This window comes from Pollachius pollachius, assembly GCF_949987615.1.
Source record: "Pollachius pollachius genome assembly, chromosome: 8".
Lineage (NCBI taxonomy): Eukaryota > Metazoa > Chordata > Actinopteri > Gadiformes > Gadidae > Pollachius > Pollachius pollachius.
The window spans coordinates 236904-261480 of NC_136941.1; the positions used below are offsets into that span (position 1 = coordinate 236904).

The window sequence follows — 24577 nt, forward strand, 5'->3', positions numbered from 1 at the left end:
GGGCTCCAAGATTGGCTGTTCTCCAGGGTCCTTGAACATGTGGGGAGAGACAGGGAGTCATATGGGAGACTTGAGGGGGGGGCTGCACTGAGCCCTGGAGCCCATCTGTCAGATTCCCACTCAGCCCTGTGATCTGGTGGTCCTCGCTCCACAATGGGAACTGGGGCAGCTGAACAGCCACCTCATGTTGACTGTGGTGACTGCTAAACAGGCTATAGGAAGCTCTGAAGGCTAAGGAGGCTATACAGGTTGCTCTGATGTACAGTGAACTGACAGGGTCAAAGTTGCATTGGTTCGAGTGCAAGTGCTTGTTTTGTGATCAGGGGATTGTGTCAGTTGATATGTATTAGGATTAACAGCGCAGAATGACAAAGTATGTCTCAGTTTATCACACTGAAGCTATCGGTGTTTCAATACACACAGACCTTGCCTTGCTATTCTCTTTATATGTGAACCAAAATAGATCGACACAATTCTGCCTAGGATCACATGCAAGTGAATGAATTGGGTTTTAAATACCTTTGATGTGGTATTATACACCTGGGAAAAAAAAGAAACATTCTTGAAAGGTTGTCTAGAATAAGAAATGTGTTTTTTAGACGTAGTGTTGGACTTAAGACTGGTGTACCAGGACGCATAAAGTCCATTTGATTGATAGGAATTTTAAAGAGTAAAGATAAGATAAGTCTCAAGTCAAGCTGAATTAGATTAAGTGTCGGCTTGTTGTAATGATGAAAATCCTTAAGCACAGAATCAAAATATATAAGTATTTTATAAAATATACATATTATAATATATAATTGATGACCAAGAATATTTCTAACAATAGTCCGGGGAGATATTGAATATTCTCCTTTATAGAAATTCTATCATATCATGATATTCTTATTCATTTGACCTGAGAAAGGCAGGCTGCTGAATAGTATTTTCACAAGCAATGTCAAAATGACGTCCGCATTGAACGACCAAACCTCAAATTGTTCAAATTGAACATATTTGATTTGTCTACAGATCATTTATGCATACATTCTTTTCAGAGTTGTAAATAAAGACTAAAAACATAACACATTAAAAATATATATTTGCAGCCACACACAAAAACAGCACTACAATGTGCATTTATTTGTCAGTTCCTTGCTCCTTGCCAGACAGCTCATTTAAATATCGGGCCTAGAAAATGTCCTTTATTTCTTTATTTCTGTGAGGTGTGACCCCCACAGCGCAATCACACGATAATCACCGTCTCTCATCACAGCACACCATTAATATTCAATCGCACATCAGAGGCCGTTGAAGAAGGAAATCACTCCGGATAACCCAGATAAGAGCCTTACAGGCAATTATCTCGTCTACCGCCATGTCGACCACGGGGAGAGTGGGACGATCGCCCCCTGATTTGGGTTACCAGTGTCTGCTCCAGTGGTTCATGTCAGGAGGGGACAGCTCTGGTCCAGCCACAGGAAACCGCCACAGTGGGAGGCCACTTCTCTACTTTGATTCTGATCCGCTAAAAGCCCACCACTGTAGCAAACCGGAAAGTCTGTCGCGAAGCACACTTAAAAAACGGTGATAACGACCGTTTGATAAGGATCCGTTCGGGCTGGAAGGAAAATACATTAAAACCCTGGCGCACTAAATTGTGTTCCATAATTACTCTTATTATGCATGGCGGTTTTATCTGTAATCATCAGTTAATAATAGAAACTTCTTGGGGGAATCATAATGCCTTCCGTATGCCCTGACCGTGATAAAACTCACTAATTGTTGGAGTATAAATAATGTAAATGAAGATATTGCTCAGTAATTAGAAAGGACCTGAGGCCATCTCCGACCTATGATAACCTCTGGTGACGTGTAATCATGTCACCTGTACATCGAGGAAGTTCTGATCTCAAGTTTGGTTAGATAGCTTATCAACCGATCACAGTTCCTCATATTCATCCTTACAGCTTAAAGTCTGGGTTATTGTGACAAATAGATTCAGTCATTTTTAAAAATAGTCATTTTTTTAATAGGTAAGTATTGTCTATATTATAGCTTTAACACACATAAAGTATACTCTCGAATTTAAATAAACAAGAATACAAATGTGAAAACTGTTCCTGGGGATATAATTACAACTATTTCCTGTAAACTAATCTAATTTAAGCTGATTTGCAAATGTCTGGTTTCAAAGTAGAATAACCGAACCACTCATTATCTATAATTGAATGTCAGTCCATTGAATAGGTGCATTGAAAGCTTTTCTATCAACAGAGCTATTAAACAGTAGCTATAAAAAAGGAAATAAAAAGGAACTATTCCGTCACTGGAGAATACGCCGACACCACAATGACAAAGGAAACCTTGGATTATCAATCAAGGAGCTTCCAGAAACTGTCCCGGCTGTACAGACGAGACTGTTTTCAACGACCATGGAAATAACTGGTAGTCAGTCACAGCAGCAGGAGGTTGTCAGGAGGAAGTAACACCTTAGTAACAGCTCATCGCTGTCTCACACTGATCCGCCGAACACCGCCGTACCCTGGCTGGGTGGCTCTCTAAAGACGTAACAATGGTCATTTTATGCCTCTTCAACCCCCCCCCCCCCCCCCCCATTGATGGACATCTGTGGCTTGAGAACCATCCTCTCCCAGCCAGTTCATGGCGATCCAATGAGGAGAACAAACAGCCATTGTGCTGCGGATCCACTGCCGTCGACTCATTGGCTGAAGACCGGCCCTGTTTATGGGCCGTCAGATAGTGTGGCCTCTCTCTCTCATTCTCACGCACACACACACACACACACACACACACACACACACACACACACACACACACACACACACACACACACACACACACACACACACACAGGGCTCATGCTAAGATAATGCCCAGGTCCTTTTAGAGTCTAGTCTTATTTCCGTGTGACCCCTCTTACACAACAAAGATAGAAAATAATCCTCTTTAATTAAACAGGGTCCTTGAGAAATGGGCTCGGTGGCATGTGCCTCATGAGCGCGCACTGTTGCAATCTTGTATATTTGTTGTAGTTTTGTAGTTTACATTTTTTTGTTGTCCTTTTCATTAGAATACGTCTTATAATTCACTGCCCCATCGCCAATAAAGTGTATCTTGTCCGACCTCATCTCTTTGAGTTTGAACTTTGTCATTTAAGGATAGCTCCATCAATTACAAAACTCATGAAACAATATTCAAAAATGAACCTGAAGGTGTATTGTGCAATGTGTTAGAGAAACAATATCCATAAAGGAAATACCACGATCCTCCATTGCATAGCCTACAGCCCAGTCAGACGTAATGGACCAGCAACCAATCATTATATCAGCCTTCAACCGCATCATAAATAATGGACCCACATGTAAAGGCTTTTCTCCAGATTTTTCCAAATGATATACGGTGTGAAACAATCTCTCTGCGTCTGATTTCATGAGTGGTGCACGCGTTTCTCTCCTCCAGGATGTGTGAGCGGGAGCCAGGGTGTTGATTGGAATGCACCACCCCTATAGCTGCCATGTGCATGGGTTCTGTTTTCACACATCCGACGCTGTAAGAGCCGGTCGGTTCTGCGAGGGGAGGATGATATAGGGGTTAAGTGTTGTTGTGTGTTGTTTTAAATTATTAAGTATATTGCTCATGAAAAGTACCACCTTTCTTTTTCTGTTTCTCTCCTTCTGTTACTGTGCTCAATGTGTGTGGTGTGTGTGTGGGGGGGGGGGGGGGGGGGGAGAAAGAGAGAGAGAGAGAGAGAGAGAGAGAGAGAGAGAGAGAGAGAGAGAGAGAGAGACTGTTATTTCTATTTGAATTGTGTAAATTTAGGGGAGTAAATGGTATAGGCTACTGCTTGGCAACTCCCTCCCAACCCAACCCAACCAAGAACCCCTCCCTCCCCTCCATCACCCCCACCGGCCCAATCTTAGTTTAGCCGCCCGTGCTAAACTAGCTGCATGCGCTCAAGTCTCCCACAATAACAGTCTTGACGTCACCGGCCGTCGGTCTCGTGGATACAGCTGCAGACTGCAGGAGAGCGAGCGGCGATCGAAGCGAAGCGAAGAGCGGCGGCGTCGACGGCCATCTTAGAGCTACCGCGGTGACTGAACGCGTCTCTTCTGGATTAACATTTTTTCCTGACAAAGAAATATTCGAGCCGACTCACGTAGCATAGAAGTAAGGTCGTGTTCGCCAACCCCGTGTTTCAACGCTTACATTCGGGATGCAGTTCCGAAGGAATACACGATTGGCATCCGCGGTCGGACTGGTCCTCGGACTATTATGCGCGGTGGAGGCGGCCAAAGGTAAAGCCCCGTCGGGTTGATTTTGATGCACTTGTTCTCTCGCCTCGGTCCTTATTCTCTATCACGCAGTTATCCTCGTTCTGGCATAACGAGGGGAAACGGACCGGCCGAATACCTTCGACCCGGGAGATGTTGCACATGTTATATAACGTTACAGTGATGTACTGGGTACCCTCGGGAGGGAGTCGGTCGGGGAGGAACCTGCTCCGGGAGGAACCTGCTCCGGGAGGAACCTGCTCCGGGGAGGGGTCAGCTGGAGCCGCGGCGGGGGGATGGAGCTCGTCTCCCCGGGCAGCAAGTGCGCTGCTGCGCGGTCATGTCTGCAGTGTAACCACCAGAAGCGACGGCGCAAAAAAAACAACACTCAGTTTATGGTTGTCATCACCTTGTAATACCCTATATTCATACGCTTACCCATATGGGTCGTGTTAGAGTTACAAATCATATTATAAACGATGCCTTTATCCGCTTCAAAATCTATTTTAGGGTACCGGTAATCTTAGTCTTTTATAACCACACGCAATGTCGATGGTAGCCTCCTACGACTTCATTTCTTAGTTTAGGTTTGAGTGATTGTGTAAGTTAACGTTATCTGTTCCCCACCGCACCATAGTGGCTTATTCCCCCATTAAAAGGCCTCACGTCCAGGCTGGCAGCGCGGTGAGTGAACCACCGGGACCGAGGCTGGCTACGCATTGCAGATCCTCCTCACATGCAGCGATTTGTCGGTAGATTTAAAAATTAATGTGTTTTGATCACAGGCTTAGCGAAAGCCCTTAGCAGACCTACTAATGTTAGAGGGGCCAAACGTCCTCTGCTCTTCTGTGTCTACTTTAACGGGCCTTCGGATGAATCACAGCCTCGAGCTGGTACCTGCCTGTGCGCGGATCTTGGTGCAGGCCGACACACCTCCCGCCCTCTGCTCAATATTCACAGCTGCACCGCGTCCTTATCCCAATCTTATCGACGTTGCCTTTACGCCCTCTCAATGTTTACTAGCGTGTACTTGTAACGTCTGAGTAATCGGTCACTAGGTGTGTATTCCCCCCGATCCTCGGGGCTGTGATGTGTACTTTGCTTTTTATGACACACCCATTCCGTGCGAGGAACTCCTGTCCTGGGCTACAAGGCTCAGTAATGAAATAATGCAGAAACAAAAAGCTGGCACAAGCTGCTTCGTCCGTAAGTGATGATGGGGCCTTGTGGGGTCAGGCTGAAAGTGCTGTGTCAAGTTCAGGGGTGTTTTTTTTTTTTTGCGATGACTTTTTTTTGTTGCCATCAATCAAAGTGTGTGTGTGTGTGTGTGTATGTGTGTCTGTGTGAGGCACCCCTGTTCTGCCAGTCGTTTGTTCAGCACACCTGCTGCTGCTGTCCCCCTATGCTCTTATCAGCCCAGGAGCCCGGGGAGGCAGCACGTTGGCTAAAGGTCTCTCTGTGGGCTCTCTGATGCTCTACTCTGAGTTGAATCAGATTGTCTCCCTCCTCCCTTCACTTTTTTCCTCATCCACATTTGATTGTTCTTCCTTCAAACACTTTCTAGACTTTTCTATAGTTGTGAGTGACAAGGCGATAGGGACGGCTGTGGCAATTCTATCAGTGATGGAAGGTTATCTCCCGAGGAACAGACATCGGCAGTGTTTAGCACATTCTGAAGAATCTCAGCACATTGTCATGGAAACTGTGATTCTTGAAACACCATATCGCCGCAAGGGTTATCCGCCTGCATGTACCGTCTGTCATTGTTTACTTGGGGTAGTGAACAAGGACACGACAAAGATTCACGGTTAAAGTCCATCTAACATTTGACAAATGAATCACCTCGCCAATCTACTGTAGAGCTGTCTCATATTCAAGGGTTGATGGATAACTGTTGATCACTGCTATGGTGCTCTGCCGTGACTATGGTACCGCTGGAATGATGCTAATTCAGAATATTGAATTACTGTCCAGCACTTAACATTAAGCACACAATCCCTTCATAGCATCATTATATTATCCTTAATAAATACTTACTTACTAGATCTTCCAATAGCTTACTGTGTGTTGTTTGTATATATATATATATATATATATATATATATGTTGTTTGTATATATATATATATATATATATATATATATATATATATATATATATATACAAACAACACACAGTAAGCTATTGAAATATATATATATATATATATATATATATATATATATATATATATATATATATATATACTATGTCTTTATTTCCAAACATCTATTGAAGAGGTGATAAAGGGTTTGTCATTTCTTCACTTTGTCACTTTCCCATCTCTGTTTATCTAGCAGCTGCTGAAGGCGGCCATTTTCCTCTGTTTAGTCTGTTCTCGTGCTCCTGATGCATCGGCCTTCCCTCTGCTTTGTCCACCTAAAACCCAGACAAAGAAATGTGGTCTCCTGGAAATTTGCTCGCTTCATTCATCATCGAATCAACACACATTCTGGTTGAACAAATGAAGCTGCTGTCTTTGTGCTGAGGGAGTTAACTTATGCGCTGCTGGGCTCAAAGGGCAGAGCTATGCAGGCCTACTATCCATCATGGGCAACACGTCCGCACCAGGGTTTACTCTCCTGGTCCCATCATTGGGAGAAGAAGTATTCAGCTTATTGATGCCATCAATGTGAATGCTAAAATAGGCATAGTCTTAAAACTTCTCCAAGTGTTGACGGAGCAGACAGCCTCTGGGTAGATGTGTTTCAGCGTTTGTCGAATTGCTTTTTTCCATAATCTATATCAGTTAACGAGCCATTAAAGCACTTATAGGGAATTTGACTCGGTTTACGGACGTCAAAGGAATAAGTTACAGACCTCAGCGAATACAGCGCAGTGTTGGCTCTAAGGCTGCAGTGATTCAATGTGACCTACGCTCCCGGTCTGCTGGGAGGCTGCAGGAGGCTGAGGAGGACGGATGGACTCCTTAAAAGCCTTGCGGTGTAGCCATACGCACCTCCCCTGAGGCCTGCATGGGGCCCTGTTATGGTAAACCAGACCTCTGTAGACACTCTTAGGCTCACAATGGCCGCATTGTCTCTGCTACCGGAACACGGTTACGTTTGCTCATTCAGCTCAGAGGCCAGAGTCGGCTTACAGGCTTTTTTCCCCCACCTCTCTAACAACGTACATGGGAAATACCAAAAGCATGATAGCCATGCAGTCAGAATATAACCCTGGCAAGGAGGACTCGCATGCTCTTCATTTCATTGTAATGCAGTACAGGCCATTTATTTCTAGCCTGTCACTTCCTGGACGGTGTCCCCGTCCGATAAAGTGTCCCCGTCCAGGTCGTTGTGTAGCATGGCATGTCCCGATGGCATTTCCCGATTCGAATCTGGCATTCAAATGCCTCTTGTCACAATTCGAGATTCATGGCAGAGACGTCATCAATCACTCTGGACAGCCTTGTTTTATGAATAATGAAGAAAGGGCGTTTGGTAGCAAAACATTGTTCTTGTTAACCACGAGTCATGGGTCACTGGACTATCGCGGTGTGGTTTGGAGTAAATGTTAGTTCTTTTTTGAAGGCCATCAATGGGATGTTTGAGCCGCCACGGGCAGACGCTCTCAAAGTTAACTCTTATTTATTCATAGAATTCCCTCTGGAACAAAGAGGTTTCCAGACCCCCATCTCAGCCCGTGGATCGGGAGCAAACAGGTCACAATGTGGTCACTGTTGGAAACGTCACAGCTCCAAGCCTTCAAGAATGTGTGCATGAGATAATCCCACCAGATATGGCTCTGTCGCTGCTGGTGGCATGTTTGGCATCATGTTGTTTCACATGGCAGAACTGTCAGGGATGGGCTCTCTGACGAGAGATCTGTGTTTGGGGCGGTGGTGGTAGTGGTGGTGGTGGTGGAGGTGGTGGCTGGGATGACTACCTCCTCATTGGTCCCTGGAGAAGCTGAATGGAGGCGTTGAACTGTCCAGAATGGGTCCTCATTGGAATATCAAGGCTCCTCTCTCCCTGGGATGGCTTACTCTCAGCCCATGTTCCCTCCCAGATATCTGGGGGTACTGTGGGGTTCCTGAACTGTTCCTGAGTGTACAATAAAGTGAGGAATCCCATGAACTAGTTGCTCCATGGAGAGGATGGAGCGGCTCACAGGACACCTTACGTTCGTAAACAAATGAACAGACACATCCTAGCGTAATAAATTACACTTTAAGTTGGCTATCTTGGCCTTTTAATAACGAAAGTCTAGGGCCATTAAATCTTGACATCTGTCCTCATTATTCACATCATTATACAATCAACAAATATCCAACGAGCTCAAAGTACTACTGTTCAGACCAGCCATGTTTCCGCTGTTAACCAGTTGCCCTTTACCAAATAAACGCCCTTTTTATCACCTGTAGGAACTCTAGGGCAACAGAAACCTTCTATATGTTCCACAGGTTAAACATAAAGTCTGTCTTTAGACGGGAACGCCGAGCCACACACTGCCTGCAGTGTGGGCCCCCAGGTCAGGATCACTGGTCGTATGTGTGCCCTCGGCGGCCAGCCCTCGCTCTCTCCCTCACTTTCACTGGCCCTTTGTGCCATTCACACAGAGAGGGGATTGAGTCGCACGCACTCAGGGCCCTCTCAACCCCCTCTCCACGGGGAAACGCCCAGTCCTGTGTGGGGTGGACCTGGGCGAGCTGAAGGGCGGCCGAGTTGGGGTTGGTCGTGATTGCAAGAAGTACAAACAAACGGTTGTTGCCTGGCAGGGTGACTTGGAGGCTCGTGCGTGTGTGTGTGTGTGTGTGTGTGTGTGTGTGTGTGTGTGTGTGTGTGTGTGTGTGTGTGTGTAAGGGCCCCTGGGGCCGACGTATCCTTAAGGGTCTCGATTGCTTCCCAGAACAGTTGACACTGTGGTTGCAGACGGCCTGCCCAAACAGTCAGGGACGTCAGCACGCAAACACAGAAGTGTGTCTGGGTCGTCCACCGCCAGCGGAGCCCTCCGACTTCCTGCAGGGAATTGGAGAAAAACTAATTTGCACAATGGCTGCCACTCCTCAAATCTAAATTTGTATACATCAAATAACTTGCCCTGTGTCTGGCCTCGTTTATTTTTAACTGTACGCATGTGAAGGGTTTTTTAACTGAATTTGAAGATCTTATTTTTGATAAATGATTGTTAGCTGCTTTGGACAACAGTCCCAGGCTAAATGTGAATGTTAATAACGGTTATCTTCAGGGGCTAATGTTAAACATGCACCAGACTGCTGTTGTGTAAGCGAGTTCGATCGGCAGGATAACCTCAGCCTCTGTGTTTAATGTGCTAGCATTGATCCATCGCAGGCGTCATTCTATGATATGCAAATGGAACCAGACGCCGTGCCGTGGGCGTAGTATCCTGGCACGGCCTTTAACATTACACAACAGCACCCCATATGATCCGGATGCATGAAATAACCTGTCACGAGAGGCCGACCGCGCCGGCTCTGGGTGGGGCTCTGGGTCACCTGCAGCATGGGGATGTAGGGCCATATCTTTTTGGGGTTGAGTCATGCCGGGAGTGAAGGCTTCATTTCATTTCATTTATTTATTTAAAGGACAGTGGACATTAAAAAAAAACATATTAAAGAATACACACAACAGATAACAACAGTATAACAAGATGCCAGTGAGAGAGAGAGAGAGAGAGAGAGAGAGAGAGAGAGAGAGAGAGAGAGAGAGAGAGAGGGGGGGGGAGAGAGAGAGGAGAGAGAGAGGGAGAGGGGGGAGAGAGAGAGAGGAGAGAGAGAGGGAGGGGGGGGGGAGAGAGAGAGAGAGAGAGAGAGAGAGCCCATATGCTCTTCTCTTTTGTTTACCCCTGTAGCAGGAACAACACAGTAGGGTTTAGTAACGATAAGCAGCGTGCAGTAAACCTAAGGGATAGGGAAGGTTGATTACGATGTGGTTATGGCGGTTATGTGTTATAAGAATGCAATTCCTTTTCAACAAAAAGTATTTTAATTGAGTTACTGAAAAATGAGGATGAGTTAAATTCAGCGTAGTTCTTGGGTCCAGGCCAGCGCGACTGGTAGAGCATGGCCTCTGCCCCGCCATGGTTAGGGGTGCATCTCCCGCTGGGGCCACCCATGCTAAGAATATTATCAGTCATAGTACTCGCAGACACGTGGGATAAATGCGTCCACAGAATGGCCTATTTTTATTTATGTCTTTGCATTGGAAGGGCAGCCAAGTGTAAGTGAATGTGATGATGGCAGCCATTATGTATTTCTCTGTGCATCAGAACCTCACCATCTTTTCAGTGGAAACTCTTTTCAGCGATTCTTTGTGCCAGTCCTTTCATAAATAGTGATGCTCCACCCCCTCCCCCATGTCCAGGATATGTCGCGGTGATACTGTGTGAAGTCACGCAACCCTATATCATAACAGGTTATTATTTATTCCTACTCTATCAAATTCACAGTCTCGGTCTCCACATGCCCACGTCCAGATGGTCTAAGACGGCAAACATTAAGCCCCCAAGCGGGCGATGAAACCTCCTAAATCCCCCAGTGTTAACATAGAGGTTGGGTGTCACACTTTACATGCACACTCCGTTTGAGTTAATACTCCCATTAGACAAATGATCACGAAGGCCGAGATGGGAGAGGGGCTGATTTCAATCAAAACAAAGATGTAATAGAGTCGTTCTTTGGAGAATCTTGATCCATTAATAGCTTTAGATAATGGAAGATTTAATTTTCTTTGATAACTATAATTCAAACTATTTTCATTAAACACGATTGACAAGTTAATAGAAGCCAACTGTTGTTAACAATAGTGTGGCCTATGATGGTCTTTTACTGGAGAGAATTCAGAAACAAGGAGTTGTCTGATTCTGCTGCGTCTTCACATGGTACCTCCTTTTACCTCCTGGCACCTCAAAGCCCTCATGCTTCAGAGAGCGGTGGCCACCTGCTGCCCATCCCGGTCCCACCCCGGTCCCATCCCGGTCCCATCCCGGTCCCATCCCGGTCCCATCCCGGTCCCAACCCGCCCATCCCAGTCCCACCCCGGTCCCATCCCGGTCCCATCCCGGTCCCATCCCGGTCCCATCCCGGTCCCATCCCGGTCCCATCCCGGTCCCATCCCAGTCCCATCCCGGTCGGGATCGGATCGGGCTCCGGCCCATCCCATTTCGAGGGCGTGGTCAAACCGAACCCCCCTTCCGGTCAGACGTCTGGGGGCTCCCTCCTACCAGGTGGCCCCTGCTGTGCCGGCACCCCACCGCCGTCAGGACAGCAGAGCCCCGATACGTCTTCCCTGGCAAATGGACAAACTCAACCCTTCAGAACTCATTCTGGCCCGTGCATTTCTCTCATTTTCCTTGTTTCAAATATCGTAGCTCAAATGAGCAGTTAGCTTATTTGATGAATGTTCTGTTGTCTCGTGGCGGCTGAGTGCACTTATTGTAATTCGCTGTGGACGAAAGCGTCCATAAATGTAATGTAATGAATGGCACCATGTAAAAAAATTAATTAACTCCTGGACTGAAGGTTTCCACGTCCTCGTTGGTCAAGAGGCCTGGCCTGCCTTCTGGAGGCATTGGAATGCTAGTAATAATGATAGTGCTAACTGGATTTGGTAATGGTACAGTAATCAAGAGGATTTGTCATTATGGGGAGACATTGTTGTGTCAACCGCATAGGTTATGGTATATTTACATTAATTTGTAGATCTACAGTATGTTTTACAGTATAACAACTCACTGGAGTCCTTTCGATGCTGAGTATCAGCCACTACATCTCCCATGATGCATTGCGAGGTAGAAGTCCTATATACTGATAGTTGATCAGTATATAGGACTGCTATGGTGATAGTTGCAGGGAACCTCTCAGAACATCATGTTCCAGGCGCTGCAGGGCCTCTTTATTGCCTTGTTGTTTTCCCAGGAACTTTATCAGCAGGACAAGAAGGTCCAAACGGCCTCATAGTAGGTCCTTCAAGAGCTTCACTGCCTTTGAGTTTCACAGGTTAAGGGTGTGGTGTGATCCCCTTCTCAGTTAGCCATTTATCCAATCCACTTTTTGATTGCATATTTGAATGTAATCATAACGGTAAGCGGGCATTTTATTACTGCTCAATAGCAGTAATGACAATCCGATACTTTCTGAATTTTTCAATGCATCGTGATATGAGCATCTTACAACGATCCCACCTATAACGTCTGAAAATCATATTTCATATTGGATTTATTTATTTATTTAAACATATGCTGCCTTTACCTTTTTACAAAAACAAGACTGCTGTTTTTGTTCTAACTTGTGTTCTAATCATTTCTACATATCAATTACACTCAATTACATAATCTGAATTACCCCCGCCTTGTCATAAACATTTTACTGCACAGAGACCGAAATTGTTTTGGTGCACGTCTGATCGTAAAGCGCCCTGCCTGTGAAGCAGCAAGCCAGAACAGGCATGAGTAGGACAGCAGATGGCCAGCTCCACAACACGGCGAGGCTTTGGTTAGCTGCATAAGCTAGCGGAGCGGTGGAGCTCCTCAAGGCCAGGAGGAGGAGATCTCCTTCTGATCTGAGCGTTGTTCCACTGCTCGTCTGTGGTCGCTGGGGCCCACCGCTGCATCCCTGGGTGGCTATGGGTCGGCCATATCGTATTTGCATTTGGTATAATCTGGGATATCTTCATGGAATTACAAGAGTTTATGAATCATAACTGTTGGGGGATGGGTTGAGGAGGACGATGATTCAATCTGTACGTGTTATTTCTACCACTAATGGGCACCGCGAACCACAATGAAAGACAGCAGCGGCCCAACTCCCAGGATTATTTCACACCGCTTCCATTTCTCGTTTCCTGCGACCTGGCGAGTCAATAAAAAAGGGTGCATCCCATTAAAGGATTAAATGTCAGTAGTTTAACGTACTGTGTAACAGGATTGCGCTGCATTCCTGTATACTGTGCTGCTGCTAGCTCAAGAGCCTGCCATCTGTCCGCCGCACACGCCGTCCTGATTGGCTGCTTCCCTTTCTCTATCTAAAGGCCACATGTTTGGTCTTGAGGATTTTCAATATTGAAACGAAAAGGTCTGATAAAAAGTTGGACTTTGTATCTTTTTTTGTGGGGTAATCTTAACATAAGACAGACTGACAGCCTGTTTCTCTTTAGTATGCCACAACTCCTGCTGTCAGACTGTTTCTGGGGGTCCACCAAAGCCGCTCTTTGTTTAGATGGTTTCAGTTAAATAGTGTCCGTAACCCTCATTAAGCCCCACAGTACAAAACAACGACGTGTTGGAGTCAAACTGGTTTGGTAATCGCCCGGGGGCAAACAGAGATAATCCCATTCAATGTTGGCTGTTATTACTGAATTCATAAACAAAAATCACTTTACTTTACCCTTCTGAGGCTGAACACTAGGCAGACCTAGAAGAGTGTCAGCCCATGAACACACACCGCTGGATGCATGTAGAAATGTTGTTTCTGTGTCCAAAGATTTCTGTCCGTCAAGATAAGTGAGAAAGCGTTTGAAGGAATAGGCTTTTTGCCCATCTACACATCAAATTAAAACGGCTGTTTTCAAATTCAGCCACACAGATTCTGTGTTTTGTGTGCACGGGAGACAAATCAGTAAATGCTGATGCTGTTGTCTTTAATCCAGCATATTGTTGACATCCAAGTGTTCCTTTACCTGAGAACGACGCCCTGTAGATTGGTCTGTTGCAAACTCCATCAGGCCCCCTTTGCTGGAGGCTTCAAAGGAGTGGAAGGCCGGGTCTCTCTCGCTTCTAATAACGCTGGTATTTGGGCTGCATGGGTGATTACATGTTTCATCTAAAGTAGAAGGAAGGAGCTGGCATTGTGCCAACCCGTTAAATAACCCCAAAGCTAGGGCAGGGCAGCACTCTTCTGGAATTGATCAGCTACTTCAAAGCTACCCTCCTCGCCTAATCACCAACCCATCTTTACACCCAAGCTTATTGCACCTTTGAGGACTAGCCAGTTGGACTATAATGGAGCTATAATGGAGTTATTTGTGCAATAGCCAATGCTAACCTCGCATTCAGATTGTCTCTAAGTTATACCATCATGTTATAGCTAAAATTGCTTTTTGTGTAGCCTATCTTTGTTTCCATAGCTTCTCAGTATCACTTCAACAAAACAGGTTTCCCTCTCCGTGGAGGGCTGATGAAGCCGTCTGTCAAGGCCCTTGTTGGCAATTTCACACAATTGATGTGCGTTTTTCACGCATTGGACTCCATTGTGCTTTGGATAACATTCCACAGTAGGAGTTTGTGAGCCAGACTGGCCTTCTGTAAAAGAGAATCCTCCGCAGTCATCGTCTCCTCAGTTCATCTGCTCCTGTTCTCTGGGTGTGTATAGCACTTAGGTCTCTTCGCTGAACCGCGTCCCATTTATCCGCAAGACAGTCCGGTAATGGGAACATACCTCAGAGTGTTCCTGTGGATGTACATTAGTCCAGGTCTCCATTCCCCCGCAATGCCTGTCACTATGGTGACCCCAAACAAGGCCCTGACTGGCATATCTGTCTCAACAATACCTCAAATGAGTCATATCTGACCTTTTTACTACGAATCACGCTGGTGACATTTACAAATGCTACACTATGGTTCTAACAGGAACTGCCATCCTGCCAGCGAGACGGAGCTGCGCTAGGCAGCACCCATGGTGATGTGGGTTCAATAGGTTGTCATAACACCCTGCACCAATGGGGCTGTCCGGGGCATGTGACCCGGCTAACCTATAAAGGCTGAGGCAGATAAGTGTAGTCGTCTGGAACTCTCTAGAAACAACCGGAGCCCTCAGATTTCACGCGCAAATCGAATGAATCCTTCCCATTGGTACTGCGGGAACCGTTTAGCTCGATTTTCATAGAAAGAAGATTGACGTTCTGAAGTCGTTTTACCTGTGGCCATTGGGCTGCAGTCGCCTTGAAATCTAGAGCACATTAATGGTGTTGAGATGGTATCACGTTCTCATTGTGTGTTCATAGCCATGTGAGATAGGCGGTAGACAGGTTCTTCAGAGGTGCCAGACTGTGTAATTGTAACTGGAGATGATTGAAATCTGTGCACAAATCCTCATGCAAATCATAAACGATTCCTCAAGCCTCATGTTGTAGTTTCAAAATCAAGAGCAGCCTTGACGGTCTGGACTCTGGCTGGCGACGGGATATTATCGTTTTATTCAGTTAATGTGGTTCATTGCAAAGGGCTCAATAATTGTTTAACGCAATCATTCTCTGAATTATGCAGCGCCTATCAAAGCACTAATATGCTTTGCAGAAATTGGATCTGGCTGACAGCGTTTTTATTCTCTTTTAATAAACAGAACCTCATGTCATTATGTATTAACTGCTATCGCATTAGAGAACTGTACTAGTACTGCATTGGTTCTTAATGTCAATGTTCAGAAAACCTAGTTTAAGGTTTATTATTATTATTATTATACATTTCATTCAATGTTTTACAGATCTTCCCCAATGAAGCAATCCAAAGTAACAATGCTTTGTCCTGCTCAGATGCGTAGATGTTCTGACTGTTTCATATGCTAATATTAAAACTCTTTAAGATAATACACAGGATGAGTCCCTTTGCTTAATTTGATTAATAATATTGTTATGAATACAAATAACGACTCTTAAGAAAGCTCTCAACAGGCTGGTAGCCTGATATCCATTTACTATGCTAGCTCTGTAATTCTCATAATACGTTCATAACATTAGGAGGTCAGAAGGTCAGTCCAAGGTCAAGCCCCTGTGATATTAAAGCAGAGCGTTGTTGTTCTTCCACGCTGCCCATCACTCCACGGCTGAGGGCATGCACCTGATTGGCCCAGCCGCCTCCGCTCAGCAACCTGCTAAGCAGCCTGTCCGCCTCACACAGCATCATCGTTAGGGCGACGGGCTGGGCTGCCCGTTGACATGGCGATGGAGGAGGCTCCCGCGGTGACAGGGGGGGGCAGACCGCCACCGGGTGATGGGGTGCAGCTCCGTCTCGTTCAGGGGTCTGAAGTCAAAGCGGCCATGATGAGCCAGAGTCGTCGTCATGCCGGCGAGGGCGCTGTCAGAGCGGGTTGTGTAACGCGTGGGCTCAGCTGTTGGAACATTACAGTACCTGGCACAGCTGGCGCCGTCGCCATGGTAATAATCCATCTCTGATGGAGGCTGGCTTCTGTTTCTGTTGAGGAAGCAGGAGTTGCAGCTTTGCAGGTTCTTTCAGGGTGTACGGCTGTATGACTTTGGGTCTCACATGAATCTACACACAGGCATGGCAACGTTTATAGCTGCGCAGTGACGCAGAATAGGAGCCGTGTCTTTTTAGTGTTCAAGTCGTGTTCTCCAATACCACGGGCCGCATGCTGCCGTCCTCTCTGTCCACCTACAAACACTGTTCCTCCGGCTGCTGTCTTATCTGAAGCCTGTGTGTAGCAGTGTGTCGCAGGAAAGGGGACATCTAAACGCTCTTGGGTTTTAACCAGCTATTATCAGGAGGTGGTACGGCATTGACAAGGGCAGCGGCCGCTGATCGATGGCCGTTATGTTACGCCCAACAGACTGTTCATTTTGAATGTTACCACAGGGAGTGATGACCAAAATGTCTTTCACAAACGAGGTCAGTCGGACCCGTCCATCTGTCACAGGCCTTCCCCGACGAGGTACCATCTAATCAACGCTAATGAACGCCCTTCTCTCCCCCCTGCAGTGAACAAGCACAAACCATGGATCGAGACGACGTACCACGGCATCGTGACGGAGAACGACGACAAAGTGCTGCTGGACCCGCCTCTCATCGCCCTGGACAAGGACGCACCGCTGCGCTACGCAGGTGAGGGAGCGGCCGGCGTCACGTCCTCAGGCCTCATCACGGCCTCAGGCCTCAACCCGGCCTCAGGCCTCAACCCGGCCTCAGGCCTCATCACGGCCTCAGGCCTCATCCCGGCCTCAGGCCTCAACCCGGCCTCAGGCCTCATCACGGCCTCAGGCCTCATCCCGGCCTCTGGCCCTCAGCCTCAGGTGTCATCACGGCTTCAGGCCTCATCACGGCCTCAGGCCTCATCCCGGCCTCCGGCCTCATCACGGCCTCAGGCCTCATCACGGCCTCAGGCCTCATCCCGGCCTCAGGCCTCAACCCGGCCTCAGGCCTCATCCCGGCCTCAGGCCCACAGCCTCAGGCCTCATCCCGGCCTCAGGCCTCATCACGGCCTCAGGCCTCAACCCGGCCTCAGGCCTCAACCCGGCCTCAGGCCTCATCACGGCCTCAGGCCTCAACCCGGCCTCAGGCCTCATCCCGGCCTCTGGCCCACAGCCTCAGGTGTCATCACGGCTTCAGGCCTCATCACGGCCTCAGGCCTCATCCCGGCCTCCGGCCTCATCACGGCCTCAGGCCTCATCCCGGCCTCCGGCCTCATCCCGGCCTCCGGCCTCATCACGGCCTCAGGCCTCATCCCGGCCTCAGGCCTCATCCCGGCCTCAGGCCTCATCACGGCCTCAGGCCTCAACCCAGCCTCAGGCCCACAGCCTCAGTCGGCTCTCTCAGATCACCCTTCATCCTCAGCCAGTTGGGAAACATAAAGGCCTCAACTCACAAGCACGGCCCAGTTCCCCTCGCTGGGAATACATTATTTATAGTTATCACTTATTAGTATGCGTTTTTTCTGTGTCAAGAACACAGAAATATTTTGCTCGGCCAGTTTTGTATTTGTTTACTTTGTATTGATGTTAGACTCATCGGAGTCGGTGAGTCATCTGAGTATATTAAACATTGATATTAAACTTAACTTCAATAAGTTATAGGAAAATTCAAACACTAGTTTATTTCCTCCACTTCTCGGTTTCCCATTAAAAGGCTTCTTGTACATCAGTGTGGGTGTTGAACACAGCGCTGTATACAGCTGGCATGCAGACCGCCCCTTTTGATATGCAGATCAATCACAGCTCCCTTTAATCTTATTTCTCCTTCTCAGAGCCTCATTAGACGGCTCTTTGTGCCAGAGCAGAGTTGGACCCTAAAGTTGTTAATCACACGGGCATTGACTTTGGCCAAGTTTCAGAGAACCGCGGCCACAGGGAATTATTTCCCCTTCACCCCATCTCCCGGTTCTGTGATCTTTTCCTAGTCTGCCCTTTCCTGCCCCCCCCCATGGTGCGGCCCACAGTGAGGAGATTACCACACATTACCCCAGCCACTCTTTATAAATCAGCCATCAGATTGATCCTTAAAACACCGATTGGTAATATCTTAGAAATATAGCTAAAGCCAAGATGTCAAGAGATATATTGAACTCCCAAAATTAATATAACCGGCTTTGATGGGACTATTGTAAAAAAAAGTCATGAAAAGTCATAGTCATATATAAGGTGTCTGGATCGATGACGAGGCGATCTAAACACGCCAACGACAATATGAGGGAGCAGCACTTAAACAGACGACGCGCAGTGGAGAAACAGAGGCTCCATCAAACACTGTGCCCTTTCAGCGCATGATTTTTGTTTCCTTTCACAGTAAATTAGAGTTTAAAGCGGCTCAGTGCCCCTTCTCCTTTCAGCCGTGTGGCGATGGGGGGGGGGCTCGCTCCCTTTGATGGGCGGGGGGCTTTGCGAGTGGACATGGTGTCCCCTGCAACCCTGGGCGCTTCAAAGGAGCACCGGGCGATCTGGCTTCAGATGGCCGTAGCAGGGCAGGCAGCCTCTTGCCAACCCCCGACCGGCGGCCATTATCGCCGTGCCAACAAACACGGTCCTCACTCAGAGCTGAGCGGGCTGCGAGCAGACTCGCGCTCTGAGCAGGCTCAGGCCGCTGGAACAGGAGCCGGTTTAGCTTTAGTGCAGAGCCGGTTTTAGTTTGAGTGCGTTTGTCTGACAGAGCGGGTCCACTGAACACGGTGGGGCGACTGGGCTGTTTTAAATTAGATTCACACTTTCTTGTGATCTGGCGCACAAATCCCATAATACTCTAGTGGCTGGTATCAGCCAGTTCCGACCCAGTGCTATTTGATGGTTGAAAATCCTGAGCAGGGGTTTGGCTACTGCTCACGATGTTTAAACTCCTACCTGCTATTTCATCATGCACTCTAATCGTTCACGACACATTGTGCCGCTGAACACTGCCCGACGACAGCCGTGGTCCTGTGTGATGCAGAGGGGGGGGGTCTGGAGACAGAGGACGGGCAGCAGGGTTAGTGTGGGAGGACCGGGCGACAGACCCATTAAAACACGTCTGGATTCCCCAAACGCTGGTGAGAGCTGGTCATTAGCGCTGGGACGGCCATGGACGGTCAGGGGAGAGAGAGGGAGAGAGGGGGGAGGAGAGGAGAGGGGAGGGGAGGGATGGGAGGGATGGGAGAGGGGGCCCAATGTTTCCGCTGCATGACTGGTCCCGAAACTAATGGGGGAATCCATTTGTAATTGTCTCGGTGAAAACAAAACCCAGGGCTCCAGCCCACACGAGGCCGAACACAGCCAGGCAGAACGGGCGCACGGGAAAATGAAGTCTGGTTGCGTATTGTTTTGTCCCTGATAACGTATTCATTATTCAAGGTGCCTCGCATTGATAATATATCTTTGTTATCCAATGCAAGATAACCATTCCATGGTGTAAAGCATTATCAGACGGCCCTTGTAGGATTCAGAAGTGAGGGCCCATCTTGTATAAGTTCTTTAAATCCAAACTAGCAGCAACATGTTTGGCATTTCGTGTGATGTTTTGAACCCTTCCTCAGCCTCTTCTGGTAGTTTGTATGGCTTCATGTGCTTATGATGTTCTTCTCTACCCTTCTCCCTTCTCCCGATGATGATGATGATGATGTATCAATGTCCTGTGCATTACCTCTGTATGTATCTGACCTCTGATCCTCTGTGTATAACCTCTGAACCTCTTCCTCCCCTCTGCCTGATCCCGCTCTATCTTCTCTCTGTTCTTGTAGAGAGTTTTGAGGTGACCCTCACCAAAGAAGGTGATGATAGGTTCTTTCTTCTGGCTTGTGCTCAGTTTCCTTTTCTTGATTATTAACCCACTAACGTTAAATAAAAGAGCACCCTCACTTCACACGACTTCAACAACTACTACTTCTCCTGTCATGCTCTTTTGATTCCCCTTCTCCCATTTAGTTACTTTATATAAATCTCTTTGCCTTAAGTTTTTGTTTCTCACCATTTGAAAAGTTTCCATCACTGGATGAAAAGTGTGTTGTTTTGGGGGTTGGGGGATGAGAAATATCTGTGCATGAGACATCCATTGCAGTTTGCAGACCCTAACAGTTTTTCAGCTGTTCAAACAGTGAACCCAAAAGCTGCTTATTAACCGCAGTTTCTGATCCGGATCTAAAATGGATGCCCAAACCAAACTACAACAGAATCAATTGGAACTTGAATTGGCATAAAAAAAATAGCATCAAAGACAATGAAGCATATAGCTCTTTCGGGAGTGTTTTTCTCTTTCCCTAAGCTAATACTGCTGTGCAAAAGAGATAACTGTTATAAGCTCTCCTCCTGGTCTTTATCTTGAATTAATAGCTGCTGAGATTGTTAACTAATGCAAACTCTCTCTGCTGCAAAGTGTTTTTATTTTTGCCTCATGCATCTTTGCCGTAGTGGAAGTCTTTAGCTAATGCGCCACCACTAATCTATACCATAGCATGGCTGCAGTCGTCACTTTCTGTGGATGTCAAGCCAGGTGATATTTCTAACCCCAGTTCTCATCCAGTGGGTATATTTTCCTTGTTTTGACCACTGCTGTTGTACTGATTTGATTATTTTGATGATTAGACTTTCTTCTCATTGCTTAGTCACTTGGGAAGTGAGAGGCTAAATTTGCACTGTTTTTTTTACTGCAAAAAAAACGTACCTGAATATGGTGTTGAAGTGAAACTTTTGTTAATTATGTATCTTTTATCTTCTAGAATTTTCTTTATATTAGACTTAAGTGACTTTGGCTGAAATGGAGTCGGATCACCGTAATAACATCCAGTCCACTATTTTTGTAATGTTTTATTAAAATAATTAATATTTTTTTGAGATAGTTTGCATCTGCAATAAGTAGTACGTCTTTGTACCCTTTAAAAAACGCATACATTTAACAGTCTTCGTTATCACGCCCAGTTTCTGGGTTTGCTTCAGAGTTTATCTTACAAGTTCTCCTGTCTAATGCCTGTCCATGTGTATCTTTTGGGGAGTTTTTTTACCTGCATGACTGGATGCCAAGTGGCCTGGAAAGACACTAAGCCATCTATGTAACTAATTGTCCAACACCCCCCCCGATCCCCATACAGTGCTTTTGGCTTCCTCCACAGACACCACCCGTTCCCCCAAATGTGCACCACCCCTGGCTGCCAAAGCTCTTTGGCTGATCTTTATTTTGTCTGCGTGAAGTTGCCGTTTGCTGATAAGATCCTTTTTTCTTTTCCGTTTTTCGTGTTACTTTTGGATGTAATGACGGTACAACCGTAAGGGGTTTGTCGGTTTTGCGAAACGTTTCTCAGCCAATACTCCTTTGACCTCTTGACCTTGTTCAGGCGAGATCTGCGGCTTCAGGATTCACGGGCAGAACGTGCCCTTCGAGGCGGTGGTGCTGGACAAGTCCACGGGCGAGGGGGTGATCCGCGCCAAGGGTCACCTGGACTGCGAGCTGCAGAAGGAGCACACCTTCACCCTCCAGGCCTACGACTGCGGAGAGGGCCCCGACGGAGCCAACATGAAGAAGTCCCACAAGTGAGTCCCCGCCCACACCCCCGTGAAGATACGGGATAAACCACACACACACACACACACACACACACACACACCTGCATGCACTCATATGCACACAAACATGCACGACTACAGCCTAAGCTATTGGTTACATACAAGCACATTAAAAAACACACTACCTTCACATATTTCTGTGAAGATAGTTGTATGTCAATGCAAGTAATATAAACGTATAATGATGATGCAATATATACAAATTATTATTCAAAGAATAATAATTGAATTATAAAGTTAAAAGTTAATTTCTAAATTATCCAACTCTAGGCCAGTAAACTCATGTAATAGCATTATGTCTTGTACCCTACAATGCCAACAAGGGAGTCCTCGCCCCCCAAAGATAGAAAATAAAGTATTAAAAGGAGTCCTTATTTATACCTTATATTCAGTAATAAAGTACCAAACCCCGACTTGCTTTGTTTTTTTGGCAGACAAAAGCAGCCTTCTTTTTATAGCTGGGCTCTGTGGTCCATTACGCTGATCAGATCCAGTCTGCCGGAGCAGCCTTTAAGGGGTTTGGAGATAAAGACCCGCCAACTCAAAGTTGTTGGATTAATTGTATTTGCGGTTTAGGTAATTAGATGGAGTGAGTAAAGAGGGAGAGATGTTTTATCTGCAGCGCAGGCAAAAGGAGGGGATCAACTCAATCCTCAAATTTCCATTTGTGTAATTCAGATCTATTTTTGCATACAACCTCATGATATACGTGTGGTGACTGAGACATTCATGGAGTTGATGATAATAATAATCCTGTAGATTCCATTAAGCCTCCCAGAATACCTCCTCCCGTCATGGCTACAAAGTTAACAGCCACGCTGCCCCCCCCCCACGTCACATGACCCCGATAACACATCTGCCCCCCCCCCCACGTCACATGACCCCGATAACACATCTGCCCCCCCCCAGGGCCACTGTCCACATCCAGGTGAACGACATCAACGAGTACGCGCCCGTGTTCAAGGAGAAGTCCTACAAGGCCACGGTGATGGAGGGGAAGCAGTACGACAGCATCCTGCGGGTGGAGGCAGTAGACGCAGACTGCTCCTTCCAGTTCAGCCAGATCTGTAGCTACGACATCGTGACCCCCGAGGTGCCCTTCACCGTCGACAAGGACGGTGGGTCCCCCCCCCCCGGCTCCTCGTTGTATATTTAGCGCTGGTCTCGGGTTTCGGCGGGTATTGATTGCTGTAATCGGGGGGGGCCGCAGGAGTCCTGATCAGGATTCAGAGCGGCGTCTGAGGCGGGAAGGAGGGGGGGTCACCTTGAGGGCCGTGCTGCATGCAGATCCTCTGAACCCCCCCCCCCCCCACCGTTAAATATTAAACCAGAGGACTGTCGGAAGAACAAAAGAGTGAGCCTCTATGGGCTCTGCAGACTCTATAGGCTCTATAGGCTCTATGGGCTCTATAGGCTCTGTATGCTCTCTAGACTATATGGGCTCTATAGACTCTACAAGCTCCTTAGACTAGTGCCTATAGAGCCTATAGAACATATAGAGCCTATAGACTAGACTAGAGTCTATAGAGCCTATAGAGCTTATAGAGACTATAGAGCTTATAGAGACTATAGAGCCTAAAGAGTCTATAGACTAGACTAGAGCCTATAGAGCCTATAGAGCTTATTGAGACTATAGAGCCTATCGAGCCTATAGACTAAACTAGAGCCTATAGAGCCCATAGAGCCTATAGAACCTATAGAGTCTATAGAGCCTATAGAGCCTATATAGCCTATAGAGCCTATATAGCCTATAGAGCCTATAGAGCCTATATAGCCTATAGAGCCTACAGAGCCTATAGAGCCTATAGAGCCTATAGAGCCTACAGAGCCTATAGAGCCTATAGAGCCTATATAGCCTATAGAGCATCTAGAGTCTGTAGAGCCTATAGAGCCTATAGAGCATCTAGAGTCTGTAGAGCCTATAGAGTCTGTAGAGCCTATAGAGCCTATAGAGTCTATAGAGCCTGTAGAGCATCTAGAGTCTGTAGAGCCTATAGAGTCTGTAGAGCCTATAGAGCCTATAGAGTCTATAGAGCCTGTAGAGCATCTAGAGTCTGTAGAGCCTATAGAGTCTATAGAGCCTGTAGAGTCGGCCTTTTAGGGCGTTGACGGACAAGGAGGCGATAGAGGAGGAGAAATCACAATGTTGAGAATCTCACCTCCAGAGGTTTATGTAAAGGAAAAATAAATCTATACGCTAACACTTTTTGAGGGATGAGGGATGGGCTCTTCTAGTTCAACCGAGAACAAAATGACTAAACGTCAGTCAGAATGGGAGGCGTCCGTCAGATCATTCTTGTCACATGATAGCTGAGGATATTCCACAGGCATCGTTGTAAATACCCGACCCTGCGCGTGGGGCGGACGGCTGCGTCTGTCTCCCACCCCCTGGAGCTCTGAGACTGCCCCGCGCCCCCTGCCGTCGCTCACGCCGCCTGTCTGTGTGCTGCCCCCCCAGGCTACATCAAGAACACGGAGAAACTGAACTACGGCAAAGAGCGCATGTACAAGCTGACCGTCACCGCCTACGACTGCGGAAAGAACCGAGCATCGGAG

General features: G+C 47.0%; 1 protein-coding gene across 1 annotated transcript in view; it reads left to right on the forward strand.

Moving 5' to 3' along the window:
- Window positions 1–3962: 3962 nt before the first annotated feature.
- clstn1 (calsyntenin 1) overlaps window positions 3963–24577 on the forward strand; it is a 39171-nt gene continuing 18556 nt past the window's right edge. Inside the window, exons 1-5 of the mRNA XM_079741790.1 lie at window positions 3963–4298; window positions 16986–17108; window positions 21793–21988; window positions 22931–23139; window positions 24480–24577. The exon at window positions 24480–24577 is cut by the window's right edge and continues 52 nt beyond it. Of these exons, the coding sequence (XP_079597916.1) occupies window positions 4217–4298; window positions 16986–17108; window positions 21793–21988; window positions 22931–23139; window positions 24480–24577 (708 nt within the window). The 5' untranslated portion in view covers window positions 3963–4216. The remainder of the gene's footprint in view (window positions 4299–16985; window positions 17109–21792; window positions 21989–22930; window positions 23140–24479) is intronic.